The sequence below is a fragment of the Egretta garzetta genome, unplaced genomic scaffold, assembly GCF_000687185.1.
Source record: "Egretta garzetta isolate BGI_Z169 unplaced genomic scaffold, ASM68718v1 scaffold332, whole genome shotgun sequence".
Taxonomy (NCBI): Eukaryota; Metazoa; Chordata; class Aves; order Pelecaniformes; family Ardeidae; genus Egretta; species Egretta garzetta.
In genome coordinates this window covers 221,657-237,227 of record NW_009258879.1, presented here as the reverse complement: position 1 = coordinate 237,227, position 15,571 = coordinate 221,657, and the positions used below count along the sequence as shown (strand labels likewise).

Sequence of the window (15,571 nt, the reverse complement as noted above, 5' to 3'; positions counted from 1 at the left end):
GGCTGCCCGCCGCCCTTCGGCGACCCGGGGGAGATGAGGGAAGGCTTTTTGTGCCCCCTCTGCCTGAAGGACCTCCAGTCTTTCTACCAGCTGCAGTCGCACTACGAAGAAGAGCACTCGGGCGAGGACAGAGATGTCAGAGGACAGCTCAAAAGTAAGCGGCGTGACGGCTGTTTTGATGCGCTCGGTTTTGCCATGTAAAATTCCATAGGACAAAAGCTGCTCGCGCTGCGAGCTCTCTCAAAATGTCCAAGAATACCGAGATATTAATCAAAGTGAGCTACAGGTGAGGTATGGGGTTCCATTTTTCTGTAAATTACCTTGGGCTAAGGCATAATTTTTGTGTTATTCCTGATGCTTTCTATAAGTGAATTCTAAAGCAAGCACTTAAAAGACATCACTCTTCAAATGTCTGCTTTATGCATGATTTTCGTTATTGGCCTTTTGGGGTTTTTTTGTTTTGTTTTTATCTGAAAACTCTTGATTCATACTGTAACCCAGGGGAATTCCCAGGTATTATTTGAAGACCTTGCAGAACATGGGGAATCTCTGGTGCTTGCCGGGTACCAATTTGTTAATCCCTTGTTGTGACAGCAGATAAAACTGTAGTCAAAGTGTAAAGTTAAGGAAGGTTGTTGGTGGAAAAAAATGGAAAAGAATGTGGGTGGTGGAGCTGGCAGTGGATGCTGGGAGTGTCCCAGGGTTGTGCTACAGATTACCAACTTTTACTGGTGTTTGAAAAATCCCTTTGAATTCTTTTTTAAATTAAAATACTTCCCTTTTTTTTACCCCCCTTTGTGTGTGTCGCAGGGTGTCATTTTACGTTGAGAGAAAAATGTGCAAAACCTGGTGAATAATTCTGTGTGTTCCCTGTAAAAAATCTCTCTGGTTTTGTTTTATTATACTAGAGGTAGTGGCCTGGCAGTCTTGAATTTTTAGCTGTTTGGGTTTGGGTTTTTTTTTTTTCTCCTCCCCCCCCGCTTTTCCCCCCCCCAAGATTGATGATTATTACTTTAAACGTTTCTTCTCCATTAAAAGTTTGTGTTTTTAACGAGCCTATCTTAAGGGTGTCATAGTGGACTATTTTGTGAATTTTTAAGTTGCTTTCCATCAGCCTGGCTGCTTCTTGGCTCTCAGCGCTGTGCTCTTCCTGGACAGCGAAGCTAGGCTGGTCAGTACTGCAGTCATGTTCTCACCATGGGTACAGTGCTGTAATAGCTGAATCACAGATGCTTCCATGGAGCGTTTAAACCAGAACAGCAATGTGGTTTTCATTGTGATAGGAGGAAGGAAAACAACAATAACTTAGGCTTGGTAAGATTTCCCAAATGTTTCTCTTATTTAATACAAAACACCTGCATTTTGATTTTGTTCTCCCTAGTGTTCTTTTTAATCTAAAATAGTGTACTGTGACTCTTTGGGCTGCCTTTCATATGAGTTCTTGCATAAATGGTGCTGGTTTTGTCTGCTTACTTTCTGTCCTAGTTAGTCATGTCAAGGTCTGTCCAGTGAAGTCCCTTCTAGAAGAAGGCAGACCATCAGAATCACCTATTTAAATTACTTGGCTTAGGGACCAGTGTTCAAACTGCACATTGCAAGTGGCTGCATGACTTTGTGCTGAGTGCCGGCCATCCTAACTGTGTAGTTCTAGAAATGCTTATAACTTCAGTTGAGTCATGCTGAGGTGGTTAAGTTTGACTTCATGGCAAACAAGATTTTGAGGTTTGCTCGAAAACCTTTTGTGTCTGTGGCAAAGCCATGAGACATCCCTACTTCTTTTTGAATATGTCAGACTTTTGAAGTCTTGAGTGCAAATACAGTTTCCATTTAGACAGTGGAAACTTTGCTTAAGAAACTGCAATGTCTAGCTGGCATTTGCTATGCTGGCTTGAGAGTAGGTGGGAGGAGAAATCCTATTTCTTAGATGATGTTACAATGCTAGCAAAAGCCCTTGCCAACCCAACACAGTTTTGTTGGGAAGTGTGTTTTGTATCACTGAGTGTCACTTTGGGAGGTAGCATAGCTTCAGCAGCTGAAGAACTGCTAGGAATTATGATGCCTGCATGAGGGGCCTGCTGGCACAGCCCTCGTGGCTGAAGCTCGGGGGGACAGACTCTGGGAAAGTCAAGGTTGGGAATCCAGTGTTTTGGACAATAAATAAGAAAACTAGAAATATGAAAGGACGTGCTAACTCATGGTTCCCAGCAGCTTGTTAGAAAGGTTGATATATAAAAGACCTAGTTCAAGGAGATACTGCAGGTGTTTGGCAAGAAAAGTAGTGTCCTCAACTTCTGGTAGCATCTAGAGAGAAGCATAGATAGCTGCAAGGGCAGTAAAAGCTCTGAAGTTTCAAGTTCATGGTCTTTTTATTTTTTTTGCCCAGGAGACTGCCTTCTTCTCACTAGCATTCATGTGAGATAATGCAGTGGGCTGTTTAGTACTTTTGAAATTATTTAGGTGTACAAGCACACTGAAATTCTTAGTTTGTAGTTTGTGCAACAAGACAAAGAAAGCACTGAAACCCCTTGAATCCCAAGAAAATAATTGGGAATTAAGATACTGTCTGTATGATGTTCCCGAATGCTGTGAAACAGGTTGCATAGTTTAAGACAGCTTACTGTTCTACAGTGAAGTCCCTGAATGGAGTGTCTAAAACTACTGTTCTGTCATGAGGGCCTTAGTGCTACTTTATGACAGATAACAAAGAGCATTTCATGGCATCTCTGATTTTCTGAACCACGTTCTGGTTCTAAACAGACCGTGCTGAGGATAAACCTGATGACAAGGAAAAATGCATGTGCTAAAAGATGAGGAATATTCCATACTGGTTTCATGTGACAAATATTTGGTGGCCCCTTGCCACATTTCATAACTGGGGTTTATCTTTTTCAGATCTAGTCCAGAAGGCCAAAAGAGCAAAGAAGAAATTGCTGAAACGAGAAGATGACAGAACTGATTCTGGATCTCAGGAACGCTACGAGTCATTCAGCTATGGTGGAGTAGATCCATACATGTGGGAGCCCCAGGAAGTAGGTAGGAGAGCTAAAAAGCATTATGCAGTGGGGATAACTTTTTTTGTTTAATCCTAATCGGGGAAAGTGCTACAGTACTGCTGAAGTTTCATGGAATTGGCCTGTATTGCATTTGATTTGCTGTAGCAGGGGTTATGGTTTGCATATTGATTTTCTGCAGCCTACCTACATTGTGTAGGGTGATGGGGAAAAATGCAGATAATGGAGAGAAAAAAAATAATGGATAGAATCAGTACCCCGACTAACCTTGAGAGCAGGACAGCTGTTTGTTGTGTAATTGTGCCTGAGCTGTAGAGGCCTGCTGGATATGTGTTGTCCTCTCTGCATCTAGCTTCATGAAGTGTTCTGCAACCATCTTGTGGTTTTTTTTATAAAACAGATAATCCACTAATTAGTTATTAAGCTATAGCTGTATAAAATCTCCGGCTTTTGGCCTACGCTTGAGGTAGCTGTTAGTATACATGTCTGACAAAAAGCTTGTCTGTTGATTTTAAACTCTTTCAACGCTTTCCTTGGATTTGAGGTGTAGATCATCTCTTGTTAAGAAGAGGTTTACTTTTAAAACAAACGAACAAAAACCTCCGCAAAAAACCAGCAACCCCACCCCTCTGAACATAAACCTATATTTGTAGAATTTCAAAGGTAAGTTGACTGAGCCTGTAATTACAAATGCTGCTACTGGAAATTGCCTCTTACTGAAATATTATGGTTGTTTTCAGTGGGAGGAAGCAGCACTGTCTCTGGTGGATCCTGGGAAAGCTTCTCCTGTGCTGCTGACAGACTAGGACTTAGTCCTTTGGGTCTGCAGAGTCTGAGTTCTGTAGATAAACTTAGGCAGTGAACTGAACGTTTCTGAACTGAAGGTTTCTGAACATCAGAGACGTGAGAACTGATCAGAGTGGAGAAGATGAACCTTACGGATTTTAGGATGGGATTCGGTGGGTTTGTGAAAGGGACTGTGTGATATCTCCAAAGCAGTGGCTGAGTTCAGTTACCCAGAGGGGCCCCGTCATTCCTTTGAATTCAGCTTTGGAGGTTTTTCAGTTATCTCATTAGCATGAGGAAGTAAGATTCTTACACTTACATACCAAAAAGCAACATCTCATCATTGTGTTCTATCAGTCAGAAGAAAGATTTTTATTTTGTCTGTAACTGATTTTTTATTTTTTTTTTTAATACCTGGCTCATGTTACTTGGAGAAAGATCAAAACTTAAAACTTGAACCAACGTTGCTGAGTGTGAATTGTACATTTCTTAAACAGATGCTGATTGTTCTTTTGTATACTCGGTGATCGGTTTTCTGTGAATCTGAACTGTCATCAAGGGTTTGATTCAGACCCCTAAAGGTGGACGGTTCATCAGAAGTCTGAAAGAGAAATCGCTGTTGCGTAGACCTCCAGTAATCATTGGATCTGCCTCTACCTTTTGCTCAATGTGTAACCAGGAAACTAAAGGGAGTTCATTTTGAGAATACTACTCGTTGATAATAGCTTGCCAAAAATAACTGAGGGATGAAGGGGGGGGGGGGGGGCAGATGTCCTCTTTAACATAGTGCCTGTTGTTTTCTGTATTAGAAATAAAAAGCTGTTTATCGCTAGCTTGGAGATTAGGCTTTAACCTGTGTGTTTTATTTAGAGTGCGCTGTGAAAATACAGGGTTCTACTGCATCTTTAAAATTCAATTTGAACATGAGAAATGAATGGTGGAAAGAAGAGAGCGTTGTCTTTCAAGAGGCATTCAAATGCATTTAAATCCCTACAGAACACCTGGGTGACTACGAAAACTTTCTGCTCTCTCTCCAGGTGCTATGAGAAGCCATCTTTCTGATTTCAAGAAATACCGAGCAGCCAGGATTGATCACTATGTAGTTGAAGTCAATAAGTTAATAATCAGGTTAGAAAAGGTAAATTCGCTGCTTTTTAATATTCCAGCCTTCTGAATGTCCCCTAGATTAAAAAAAAATCATATTTTAGTGTGAAGTGTGCCCATTTATCTAGCAGTGCACTTCTTATAAAGGATACTAAAATGTGATGCTCTTCAAACATTACTGTTTTCCTTTTTTATCCTTGAGTACTGTGCTTGGTCTGACCCTGTACTGTGGATATGATTTCTGTTTCTATGCACTATTTTCAAGCTGAAGATGCTACTTCCATGTGCTTCAAGAACAATCTGTTTTCCTGTGTATTTTCTCCATCTTTTACTTTACTAAATTTCTCCCTGACGTTTTTGTCATGATTCTTCCAGCTTCTTGTTCTTCAAAATCTAGCAATGATATACTTACATTTTGGCTCAGGTGCAGTAATGTCAGATGCCGTAAGGATTATGTCCAAAGTGCTCTGATTTTTACAGGTTTGGCAGTCATTGTTTAGCACTACTGGTAGGAATATGGCATTAGAAATAAATAGGAAAGTTGCAGGAGTCTGGTGTAAAACAGGCTGAGTCTCCTCTCTCTTAAAAATGCCAGGTTTCTTTTTCTTGTTGGGCTGGGTTGTATTGGGTTTTTTTCCTTGCAAAAGTACAATTTTCTTGAATGTATTGTTTATCTCTACTAGCTTACATCGTTTGACAGAGCAAACACTGAGTCAGCTAAAATAAGAGGTTGGTATGAGCTTACCTCAGACTATTTGCTCCTATAGTTTAACCATCTGAGGAATTAACTGAATTATTATCTTACCTTGCGTGCATTGCCTCCCCTCTTGACCGATCACAGCTATAGAGAAGTCTGTTGTGCCTTGGGTCAGCGATCAGGATGTTCCGTTCTGCCCAGACTGTGGCAATAAGTTCAGTATTCGAAACCGACGTCACCACTGCCGCCTTTGTGGGTCTATTATGTGCAAGAAGTGCATGGAACTTGTCACTCTTCCTTTGGCAAGTAGGTACCAGTGTGTGGTGTCGATTCCTCCTTTCCTTAGCTCACTCAGGGTGCTAACTGCATCCTGGCTTTTTGCCATTAGAAAAAAAGCTGCTGGTAATACTCTGCTTGTGTGGAAAACTTGGTCCTCAATGTGTCATGCAGTTTCATGCAGACGCTTGTCTGTGGAACAGAATAAGGAGAATGGTGTCTCTGTTCCTCCTTCAGATTTGGAAGTGTTATGTAACACTGAAAAGGTTACTGTAGTAGTAGTAGTATATACTACTAATAAGTATACTAGTAAATATAGTTAATATTTAGTGTCTTATTCTACTGAGTACCATAACTATGAAGGTATTAACTTTAGGAATTATAATTGCCAAGGTTCTTGGCATTTAAAACTATTGTAGATATTTCCAGTCTTGCCCATGGTTGTCCAAATGCTGACATTAAGGAAATTCATCCACCAGTCTTTAAGAAACCCTTTGAACTTGCAATTTCCTCGTCTAGTGCATTGGAGGGGAGATGGTATTTTCTGTGGAAAGAAATGACATTAACTGTGCTCTTTGGAGCGTTCAAGCACAAAACATGGACAGCATTATCATACCTGTTCTTCTGCACATATTCTGTAACTATGCAAGCTCCCAACATGAGACTGCTTCTAGGCAAAAGCAAAATGGGTGGTTTTCAGCAGCCTGCTCTCTAGCTGCTTTTAGAACGGAGCAGGATTTACAGCGAAGACCCAAATTCTGACTTGTAGTCTTGGTTGTCGGGTTCCTTGCATGTCTTTCAGCAGACTGTTTCAACTTGGTTTCTCTAATACTACCTGAATGTAAGGTTTCTGTTAAAGTGCAATTAATTTGTGTTGGTAAAATCCGTTGGCTTCTCCAGTCACTGTAAAATTACCTGTGTATAATTTTTAGGCAAACTCACTAGTGCCAGCAAAGAGGCCTTGGGATCTCATACTAGCCCAAACTCCTCACCTAATAGTGTCCATGGCTCCCGCCGTGGCAGCATCAGCAGCATAAGCAGTGTGAGCTCAGTTCTGGATGAGAAGGATGATGACCGAATCCGTTGTTGTCGGCACTGCAAAGATACCCTGTTGAAAAGAGAACAACAGATTGATGAGAAAGAATACACTCCGGAGATTGTGAAACTCTATGAGGTAAATCAAACTCTCTGCTGCTTTCATATTCAGTGTATATATCTGCAGTTGTCACTACTTGACTTTTGGCTTGTTACCTCATGTCCAAGCTCTTACTTTGACTTGATGCTTCGCTTGTGTTACAGTAGACCCTGCTGGGTGTTTATGTAACATGACAAAGATATATCTGAAATGATGGAGCCGGTTGCCACATAGTATTTATATCCCACAATATCTTCATTTTAAGATGTATCTTCATTCTCATAATCTGGAACTAATAGTTCTGAGATGCCTTGCTTTTAAAATTGTTAACTCTGTCAGCTGGGATTCCTCAGAACAGTTCTTGTTTAAACCAATGATATGCTGTGCACTTTGTTGATGGGCTGCACTGGAACTATAGGACTCGGGGTTGCCAGCACTGTTTGTCCTCACGCTGATGGCAAATGGCCTTTTTGAACCATCTATATCTATCAGCAGCGTATGGCTGGAATGTGGTGTTCAAATATGCTTTGAAAGCAGGTACTAACAGTCATCAGGTATCTTTTTTCAGTAGAGTCTGCGAATAATATTAATAGGAGTTTCTGTTTGGTGCTCTTTGTGAAGAGATTTAAGGCAAGAAATTGTCCAAGTCATCCATTAAAACAGCTCATTAATTCAAAACTCACTTTGCAGGGGTACAGGGAGTCTTTCTGTGTTCCTGACCATGCCATCTGTGTTCTGAAGATAACTGGAGGGTCTTGCCATCCTGATTAGTTACATGGCTGTCATCATAGTTGAACTTTAATGTGCACAGTCAGCATGAAAGGTTTATGTCAGCATGTTCCTGCATTAGTGTTTTAATACACACTTTTTTTTTTACACATTTTGTTTTAAACAAGAAACTCCGAGTCTGCATGGAGAAGGTTGACCAGAAGGCACCAGAATATGTAAGGATGGCAGAATCACTAAAGTAAGCCCCATTCACTGATTTTTGTTTATGAATGTATCTATTTTTCCCTCCCCAAAACTGTGGGAAGGAGTAAGAAAGTGGTGTGCTAAGGCTTGCAAGAGTGTGTAAATTACAAGAAAAAATAGTGTTAGGTTATCTGTTCTCTCGGATGCTCTTCAAACAAAGTAGTACTGAATTAATGGTAACATTGCATACAGAGAAGTCTGATATATTGGTTTTTTTTAAGCCATTTGCCAGTGAGGTGCCACTGTTGTGCTTTGACGTGTCGCCTTTGCAAAAAGGATACAAGGCTACAGTTCTTGTTGTGTAGATGAGCCTCTTCAAAACAGCTGAAGTAGGGTAATTACTGCCCTCAGCTGCATGGTGTGGCTTCCAAGTGCCAGCAGCAAAGGATTGTTTGAATGCTTCTCATTTGTTCTTGAGTAAAGCAAGCTGCCTTCACTTGACAGTTGTTTTAAATCTAGCTGGTCTGCCCTGTGCTGCAGTGGATAAGCAACATTCACATATCACACTTCTGTGTATAATTTCTTGCATTAGTGTTCTCTCACTGGGGTAACTTAAATCTCTCCAGCAAGATGTTGTCAGGTTATACTTCTGGCTTCTATAGTAGTTAAATGCACACATTGGTCTTATGACTACGAAGCATGTCTGTTTGGGAAGTGAAAGTTAACAAGTTTTTTTGTACCTGTCCTTCAGATCTGATGGTTGTAAAAAAAAAAAATTAGGCTGTCATTCACTGTAACAAAACTGGTTTTGTAAAAACACACCTCCCAAAAGGAAGAAAGAGGCATAGAAGGTGAAAAACACGCTAAGCTGTTAACTGCTTTATGTCATGACTTCATGAGAGCTGGTGTTACGTGGCTCGACAACTGGAGAAAAGTAAAAGTACGAATGTCCTGAATAATGGTAGTGCATGTCAGAAAACAACAGACTTCTTACTGGTGAAGTTAAAGATTTCTGACTAGTAGTGAGTGCCAGAAACTGAAATCGTATGGATGGTGAAGTTGCTTTTGAGCAAGTGATCCTTATCTTTTATATTTATGATACAAAAGCAGAGGGAAGCTAAAAACTGGTGAAGAGTCTTCCCCGTTAAATCCTGATTTGTTATATCAATAAACACGAGATGCTGGTAAAGTGCCTGTGATTGATTGTGTCCCCATGTGGACAGTTGGTTACTGGCATCTTGAATGTTTTACCCATGTGGGGTTGTAGGCTTTCACTTTCTGACAGACATTAGCAGAGATAACTGTTTTACTTTAATGGTATAGTTACCTATTCAATCAGTCAGTCTTTTTTCTGCACCCAGTTGCCTGGAAAAGAACACAGAATAGATGTATTTGCTAAGTATGTGTATATTTTAGATACTATTGGTAGAGTGGCATTCTTGTGTTAAAACACAATTTTTCCTGTAATAGTAAATAATAATACAATCATAAATAAAACGGTCTTTCATGAAGTGTCTGTGTTCGCAAGATGATTGGCATTTTCCAATTCTGTCACAAAGAAGAGGTTTTTAAACACAATGAGCTCAAAATAAAATCATTCAACCCCTTTAGTGTTAGCTATTGTTAACCATTGCTGAATCTTAATCGTCTTGGCATAACATAACTTCTAGTGTTGCATGTATTGTCGGCTGGATGCATGACTTACAGTAATGTTGTATTTATTTCTTAGTGCTGGGGAGACAACCTACAATCTTGAACATGCTAATGCCTTGAGGGTGGAGATTCAAAAAGCCTATGAATTCATAGATGCCTTAAGGTAAAAGAAGATCCCCCCACGTGTGCATCTCCCTCTGTTATGACTTCTCTGTAGTTTTTCTCAACTGTTGGTGTCGGTGTTTGTGTAGTGTGTATGTGCTTATTCACACAGATAATTAATTCACTCAACTTGTAAAGAGCGCATGAAAAGGTAGATGCTGTTCCTGTGCACCATCAATTTCTACTTTCTTTTCCAGCCTTAAAAATCTTGCATTCCTCTGCAGTGGAAGTAACTAAGCACAGAGGAAACAAACAGCAGCACAAGTTTTTAGGGGGTTTGTTGTTGGTTTGTGGTTGTGGCTTTTGGTTTTTTTAAAGAATGGTGGGAGTTAAGTGTTAAAACTTGTAATATCCAAAATGGTTTACCTAAAAGAACATCAGAAAATTTCCATCCGGTATTGTTTCTCTCCCTTTCTGTTGCATTTTTGCTGGGCCTTGTTCTTGAACTGATGGGGCTGTACGTTTGCTTTGATTCAGTAAGAAGATTTTGAGTCTGGGTTTGCATGAGGATCCCCAACCTCATCCTAAAACACTACAACTTCAGAGGATGATAAGATACTCAGCTACACTTTTTGTTCAGGTAAAGGGAGCATGTGTTAAGAGCTGAATGTACATTTTATGTAGTGTTCTCTTCTTTGCCAGGCATCCCCGTTGAATGAATTGAAACTATTTTGACAGGAGGTCTAGTTCTATATGCTTTCTGTAGTTCCCCATATGACTTATGGCAGTCTTTAATGAGCTAGCTTGAATACCGATAGTGTACTCAGAGCAGCATTGAGTTTAGGGACTAAGAGAATGTGTTAATCTTGGCTTTGTCTTTTGCTGAGGTGCGAACCTAGCTAGCAGCGTAGTTACGGCAGCCAAGACATGCTCAGACTTGCAGCAGTGACTGCAGTGTAGAAATACCTTTTATTTGTTTGTTGGGTGTTCTGTTGGTGGTATCCCTCTCTTCAAGTACTTGAAAACTGGCTGAATGCCTGCGGGCAACACTGTAAATATTTCCATTTTTGCCAGGAAAAACTGCTTGGCCTAATGTCCCTGCCAACCAAAGATCAGTATGAAGAATTGAAGAAGAGAAGACTGCATGTGGTAAGACAGGTTAAGATCCATTGTATCTTGTATCGGGGCCTCCTTCAAGGGCTTCAGCCTAGTAGCTGTGTGTGTATAAATAGTTGACTTTAACAGCGGATTTCAGTTTTTCATTTTTCTTATGCAGATTGTTCCATACCCTTTTTCAGGGATTCATGTAGCACCGTCATTGTATTCTATCCAGAACATAAGGTGTGTACTGAGCAGCTGAACACGTGTAGGAACAGCCGTGACTTGGTTGCACATGCTGTTTCTGCTGCAGTGCACGCAGCACAAGCCCTAAACTAAGTATGTTCGTTTAAGTGGATTTTCAAATTGTGTTCTGGAGTTGACTTGCACAAGTAGAATTCGGAGACTTCTGGTGGTGAAAAAGGACATATTAGAATAAGGATGCCTCTTCAGAGAGACAGGGTTTTTTCAGTTAGGAGGGAGGACATAATTCATTGTAATCTAAACCAGCTTTATCTTGAGGCAGAAGTTTAGAAATAAGAATTGTTGCACTCCATAAGCTAATGTTACCAGTGACCTTTAACAGTGATGTTCTATTACAGATGTCTGCTGTAGTCAGATGTGATACAGTTCCCATCCAACTCAATCTAGACCACTCTTTGCACAGTTGCATTAGGCATGTTTTTGCTCTGTATAAAGCACTGTCACTGCTGCTACTTGCCCTTAAGTTTTAGAAGCAGATGTCATGGGGTTTTGATCAATACCACCACAAACAAACTGAAGGGAAGCATCCAGGTAATATTATAAAATAAGCATTTATTATTATTATTATTATATTACTTTCTGCAAAAGTAACCTAAAATGCAGCTGATACCTGTCAGTGAGAGCCAGCAATGTCTAATACCTGCTAACTTCTTGTACCTACGGATATTTAGAAAGGAATTTTTCAAGTTCATGGTGATCTCTTACTACATGTTTTTTGTTTTAGGTGGCTCTTGAAACACATGGAAAACAAGAGGAAAAGCAGAAAGACTTTATCTCCAGATCTGCAGCTGCAGTTAATGGTGATGCAGCTCACCTGAAAAAAGGCACAGTCAGGAAGTCTGAAGGCTGGTTACCTACATCTAGCATATCAAGAGAGCGCGAGATGGCAGACCCACTTCTTCAGCAGATTGACAATATCACATCCTTCATTAAGCAAGCAAAGGCAGCTAACAGGATAGATGAGGTGCGTATGTTGCAAGAGAACCTGAGGCAGCTTCAGGACGAGTACGATCAACAACAAACTCTGAAAGCTATCGAGCTTTCTAAAAAACAGGCAGAAGAGGAGGAGATGCAGAGGGAGGAACTTCAGGTCCTTTGTGAAAAAGAGTGGGAAAGAGAACACCACAAATTCATGTCTCAGCATTCAAGGACACGCTCCTTAGACTTCAGAGAAGTCAAGCAGCATCAGCACGAAGTTGCAAAAGAGAACTGGAACTTGACAGCACATGCATTGGATTTGGATATTACTCAGATCAAAGGGAACCCAAGTTTTGAAACTCCTGCTGTTGAGCAGCTGCCAGCTAAGGAGCACTTGATCTTCACGCTTAAGCCTCAGAATGTCCCACAGTGTGACAAAGACCAAGATCAGACAGCCTGTCTAAATCCCTTTGAAGATGAAGCGGATACCCCTCAGTTAGAGGAAGATCCTGCTAACCCATTTGCCAAAGACCCTTCTCCAGTCGTCTCTTTCTCTAACGCAGCTCTGCAAAGTGGTAAAAAAGAATACAATCCATTTGACAATGAGGAGGAGGCTGAACAAACTAATGGAGCACCTGGCAGTACTTCAAACCCTTTTGAAGAGGATAAAAATCCATTTCAAAAACCTGGGGGTGGTTGGAATTCTGGGAATCCATTCGAAGAGGGATCCTCTACCAATCCCTTTGAAGTAGAAGATGGCAATGAGATCTCTGGAGACGAGGCTATAGAGGAAGAGCTGCTTCTTCAACAGATAGATAATATCAAAGCTTATATATTTGATGCCAAACATAGTGGACGAATGGATGAGGTGGAGGTACTGACAGAGAACTTAAAGGAACTGAAGCGCACATTAGCAAAGCAGAAGGAGAAATCCAACTGCTGAAGCAGAAGTAGGGCTGTACAATAATTAAGTCTGCCGTTAAATGTGGGAACATAGGACAGATGCTTATAAACAGGAGTACAGATCACAAGAGGGAATTGGGAGAATCTTGACTTCTATGCACTTTCAATTAGGCATTTCCACTACTACTCAGTCTTGAAGAAAGAATAACTGAGGTATGCTGCTGGCCTCAAACGCTTATACTGAGAAATTTTTAAATAACTTGTTACAACACTCTCTTAATGCTAACTGGTCTTACTGTGTGCTTATTTTGGTCAAAGTGGTCAAGTGCTAATAGGGGACCTATGGTTTGGAAATGGTTGCAGTGTTGGTCTGTCATCTTTCCCACTTTCTGTTGCAGTATGGGCCTTTGAAGAGGGGCTTTGACTAAGGAGAGACAAAAACTTTTCTAGAATGTCTGTGTCCTCTGCTCATGGCACAGTGCAGTGTTACAGGCTAGCTTAATTGCCTAATGGTGTTACCAGGAGGTGCGGTTAACAGGCTACGGTCGCTCTCTGAGGTGCAGAATATACAGGCTTGCAGATCAATTTTGTGCAATGCTAATATATAAAAGGGATTTTAAGACTGAGAAGAACTTTATAACTAATCTTAATATGAGTAATGTTTTTATGTGTTTATAAAAATTCCCAAGTAAAATTTGGATGCTGTCTTCATCACTTTTAGTTTCCCATGTGCTCTGAGCACAAACTACAGTGTAACAGAGCACCATGCTGGCTTCAGAGATCTGCGTGTGAGGGAGTGAGTATCTACTCGTTTCCAGAGAAAACGCTAGCACCACTTCAAACTACAGTATAAAGGGTGACCCCCCAGTTCCTAATTATCTTATGGAATCTACACATTCCTTCAAATTCTCTGGGTGCCAGAATGATCATGTTTGTTATATGTGTGAGACTGGAACCCTCTTTTTGTAGCATTCAAGGAACAAAAATCTTGTTTACAATGGAGAGCTGAAGTGCCACTGAACTGGAATTCTGTGAAAGCTGGAAGACAAAAGTCTGTGGCTGTGGCAGTGCCAAACAGCAATTCTCTTCCATGTGTGATTCCCCTCAGAAGCTGTTACAAGAATCAGCCACATCTGTCTGAAGTCAGAAGCTCCAGATTGGAGTCATCTTGTGATCCTGTGGTCTGGGGGATGATGAGGTGACAGCCAGCACCTGTGATACAGGAGGGCTTAAAGCTGGGCTTCTGAAGGCTGATACCAGAGATGTAGGATCACCTTGGGGTTAGGTCAGCCTGTACCTTTGCGAAAGATGGAGCCTAAGCTGCTTTGATTTTTGTCTTTGAAAGGCAGAGGTCCATCATCAGGTGTCAGGGTTTGAAAGGGTGAAGGGGAGGCGTTAGTCTAAAGGGTGTATTTATTTAAAGCTGAAGTAGAGGGAAGTCGGGCAGATCCCACTGTGTAGCACTACTAAGAGTGGGCTTACTCAGATGTGTAAACTCTTACGGAGTGGGACATGTCTTTTAGCTGTGTCTCTGAATATATATTAGCATAGCTGTAAGCCAAGCACTGCATAGTATTTTAGACACAAATAATTATGCTACCTAAAGAGCAGGAACTCTAGATTTATTTTGCTGTAACTAAGTGGAGGTTGGGACTTGAGGAATGCTGTTTAAAAAAACCCAATCTGCCTATATCCACACTTCATAGCACTACTTACTGATGAAAAGGACTTGGAGCAGCCAGTTAAGGACAGCTGATGTTCTTACTGTAGCCTAAATCTGAAGTTGAAAGGTGTGCCGAACAGGTTGTCTTAAGACCACGAAGTCTTTATACTGAGCTGTTTCATGGGAGTTAACTGAGTCCCTAAGTGTTATTTTGCACCAGGTGAAATGAGCAGAGGATTTGAAAGGTTGTAAACTAACAAAACATGCACTGTGGCACCAGATCTACAAAGGCAGCAAAAAAAAAGTGTTAAGATGGCTAAACGTAATACCTGGAATTGTTTAACAGAACTAGTATAAGGTAGCTATTTAAGACAGACTTGTTTGCTAGTCAAGAGGATTGCTCCCTGCACTGTAACACAAAACTTTTTTTTGGTATCAACATGAAAAAAATGTTTCGGCTTCAGCTCTCATATTTTAAAAGTTTGTTTTTTTTTTTTCCTTGTTGCAACTATCCTGCCTCGTTTGTACTTTCAGTCTAATACACTAATAATTGAAGTACATGTAAAAATGTATTTTTTACAAGCAGATAAACAGACTAGCATACCTCATGATCTTTGTCAGTGTTCAATGTGGTAGACATCTGATCCGAAAGTCACCTCCGAGGCGAAGACTTTATGCTGGCGTTCAGACTGCTGTGAGGCTCACAAGGCACAACGGAATGAAGACACCTTAACCATAAAGCCCAATAACTAGCATTGACTTTTGTTAAAACTGCATGCACTACTCTGTATGGAGACTTTGTAAACAGAGATGAAATAAAACAACATGTTTATTTTGTGCTGTGTTTGTCCTTGACAGTTTTTACAGGACAGCTGAAATTTTGTACTTGACCATTAGCTCAGAAATGCTGAACTACAGTTTGACAGTGATTTGCATATATAAGCCTGACTTAAAGGTATGTGCAATTACCAAATCCCAAGCAATGTAGTGCAATCTCATCATATGTTGATATACTGTTACAGGAATAGTGCAACTGTTTGGTGAGGCAG

At 40.7% G+C, this 15,571-nt stretch overlaps 1 protein-coding gene across 1 annotated transcript; it reads left to right on the top strand.

The window, feature by feature from the left end:
- The first annotated feature begins 6 nt into the window (after positions 1–6).
- On the top strand, positions 7–15,565 carry RBSN (rabenosyn, RAB effector). Its single transcript, XM_009633809.2, has 11 exons — positions 7–154; positions 2,893–3,033; positions 4,835–4,935; positions 5,585–5,630; positions 5,743–5,904; positions 6,807–7,048; positions 7,906–7,976; positions 9,651–9,737; positions 10,214–10,316; positions 10,751–10,825; positions 11,763–15,565. The coding sequence occupies exons 1-11, from the start codon at positions 34–36 to the stop codon at positions 12,897–12,899; spliced, it is 2,286 nt and encodes a 761-aa protein (XP_009632104.1). The 5' UTR covers positions 7–33; the 3' UTR covers positions 12,900–15,565.
- The last annotated feature ends 6 nt before the right edge of the window (positions 15,566–15,571 follow it).

What these genes read in the sequence shown, in the direction of transcription:
- RBSN (XM_009633809.2), top strand. Translation starts at nt 34, where the DNA reads ATGAGGGAAGGCTTTTTGTGCCCCCTCTGCCTGAAGGACCTCCAGTCT. An exon ending in TGTCACTCTTCCTTTGGCAA is followed by an intron (nt 5,905 to 6,806) that starts GTAGGTACCAGT and finishes TATAATTTTTAG; the next exon opens with GCAAACTCACTAGTGCCAGC. An exon ending in AGGATGGCAGAATCACTAAA is followed by an intron (nt 7,977 to 9,650) that starts GTAAGCCCCATT and finishes TTTATTTCTTAG; the next exon opens with TGCTGGGGAGACAACCTACA.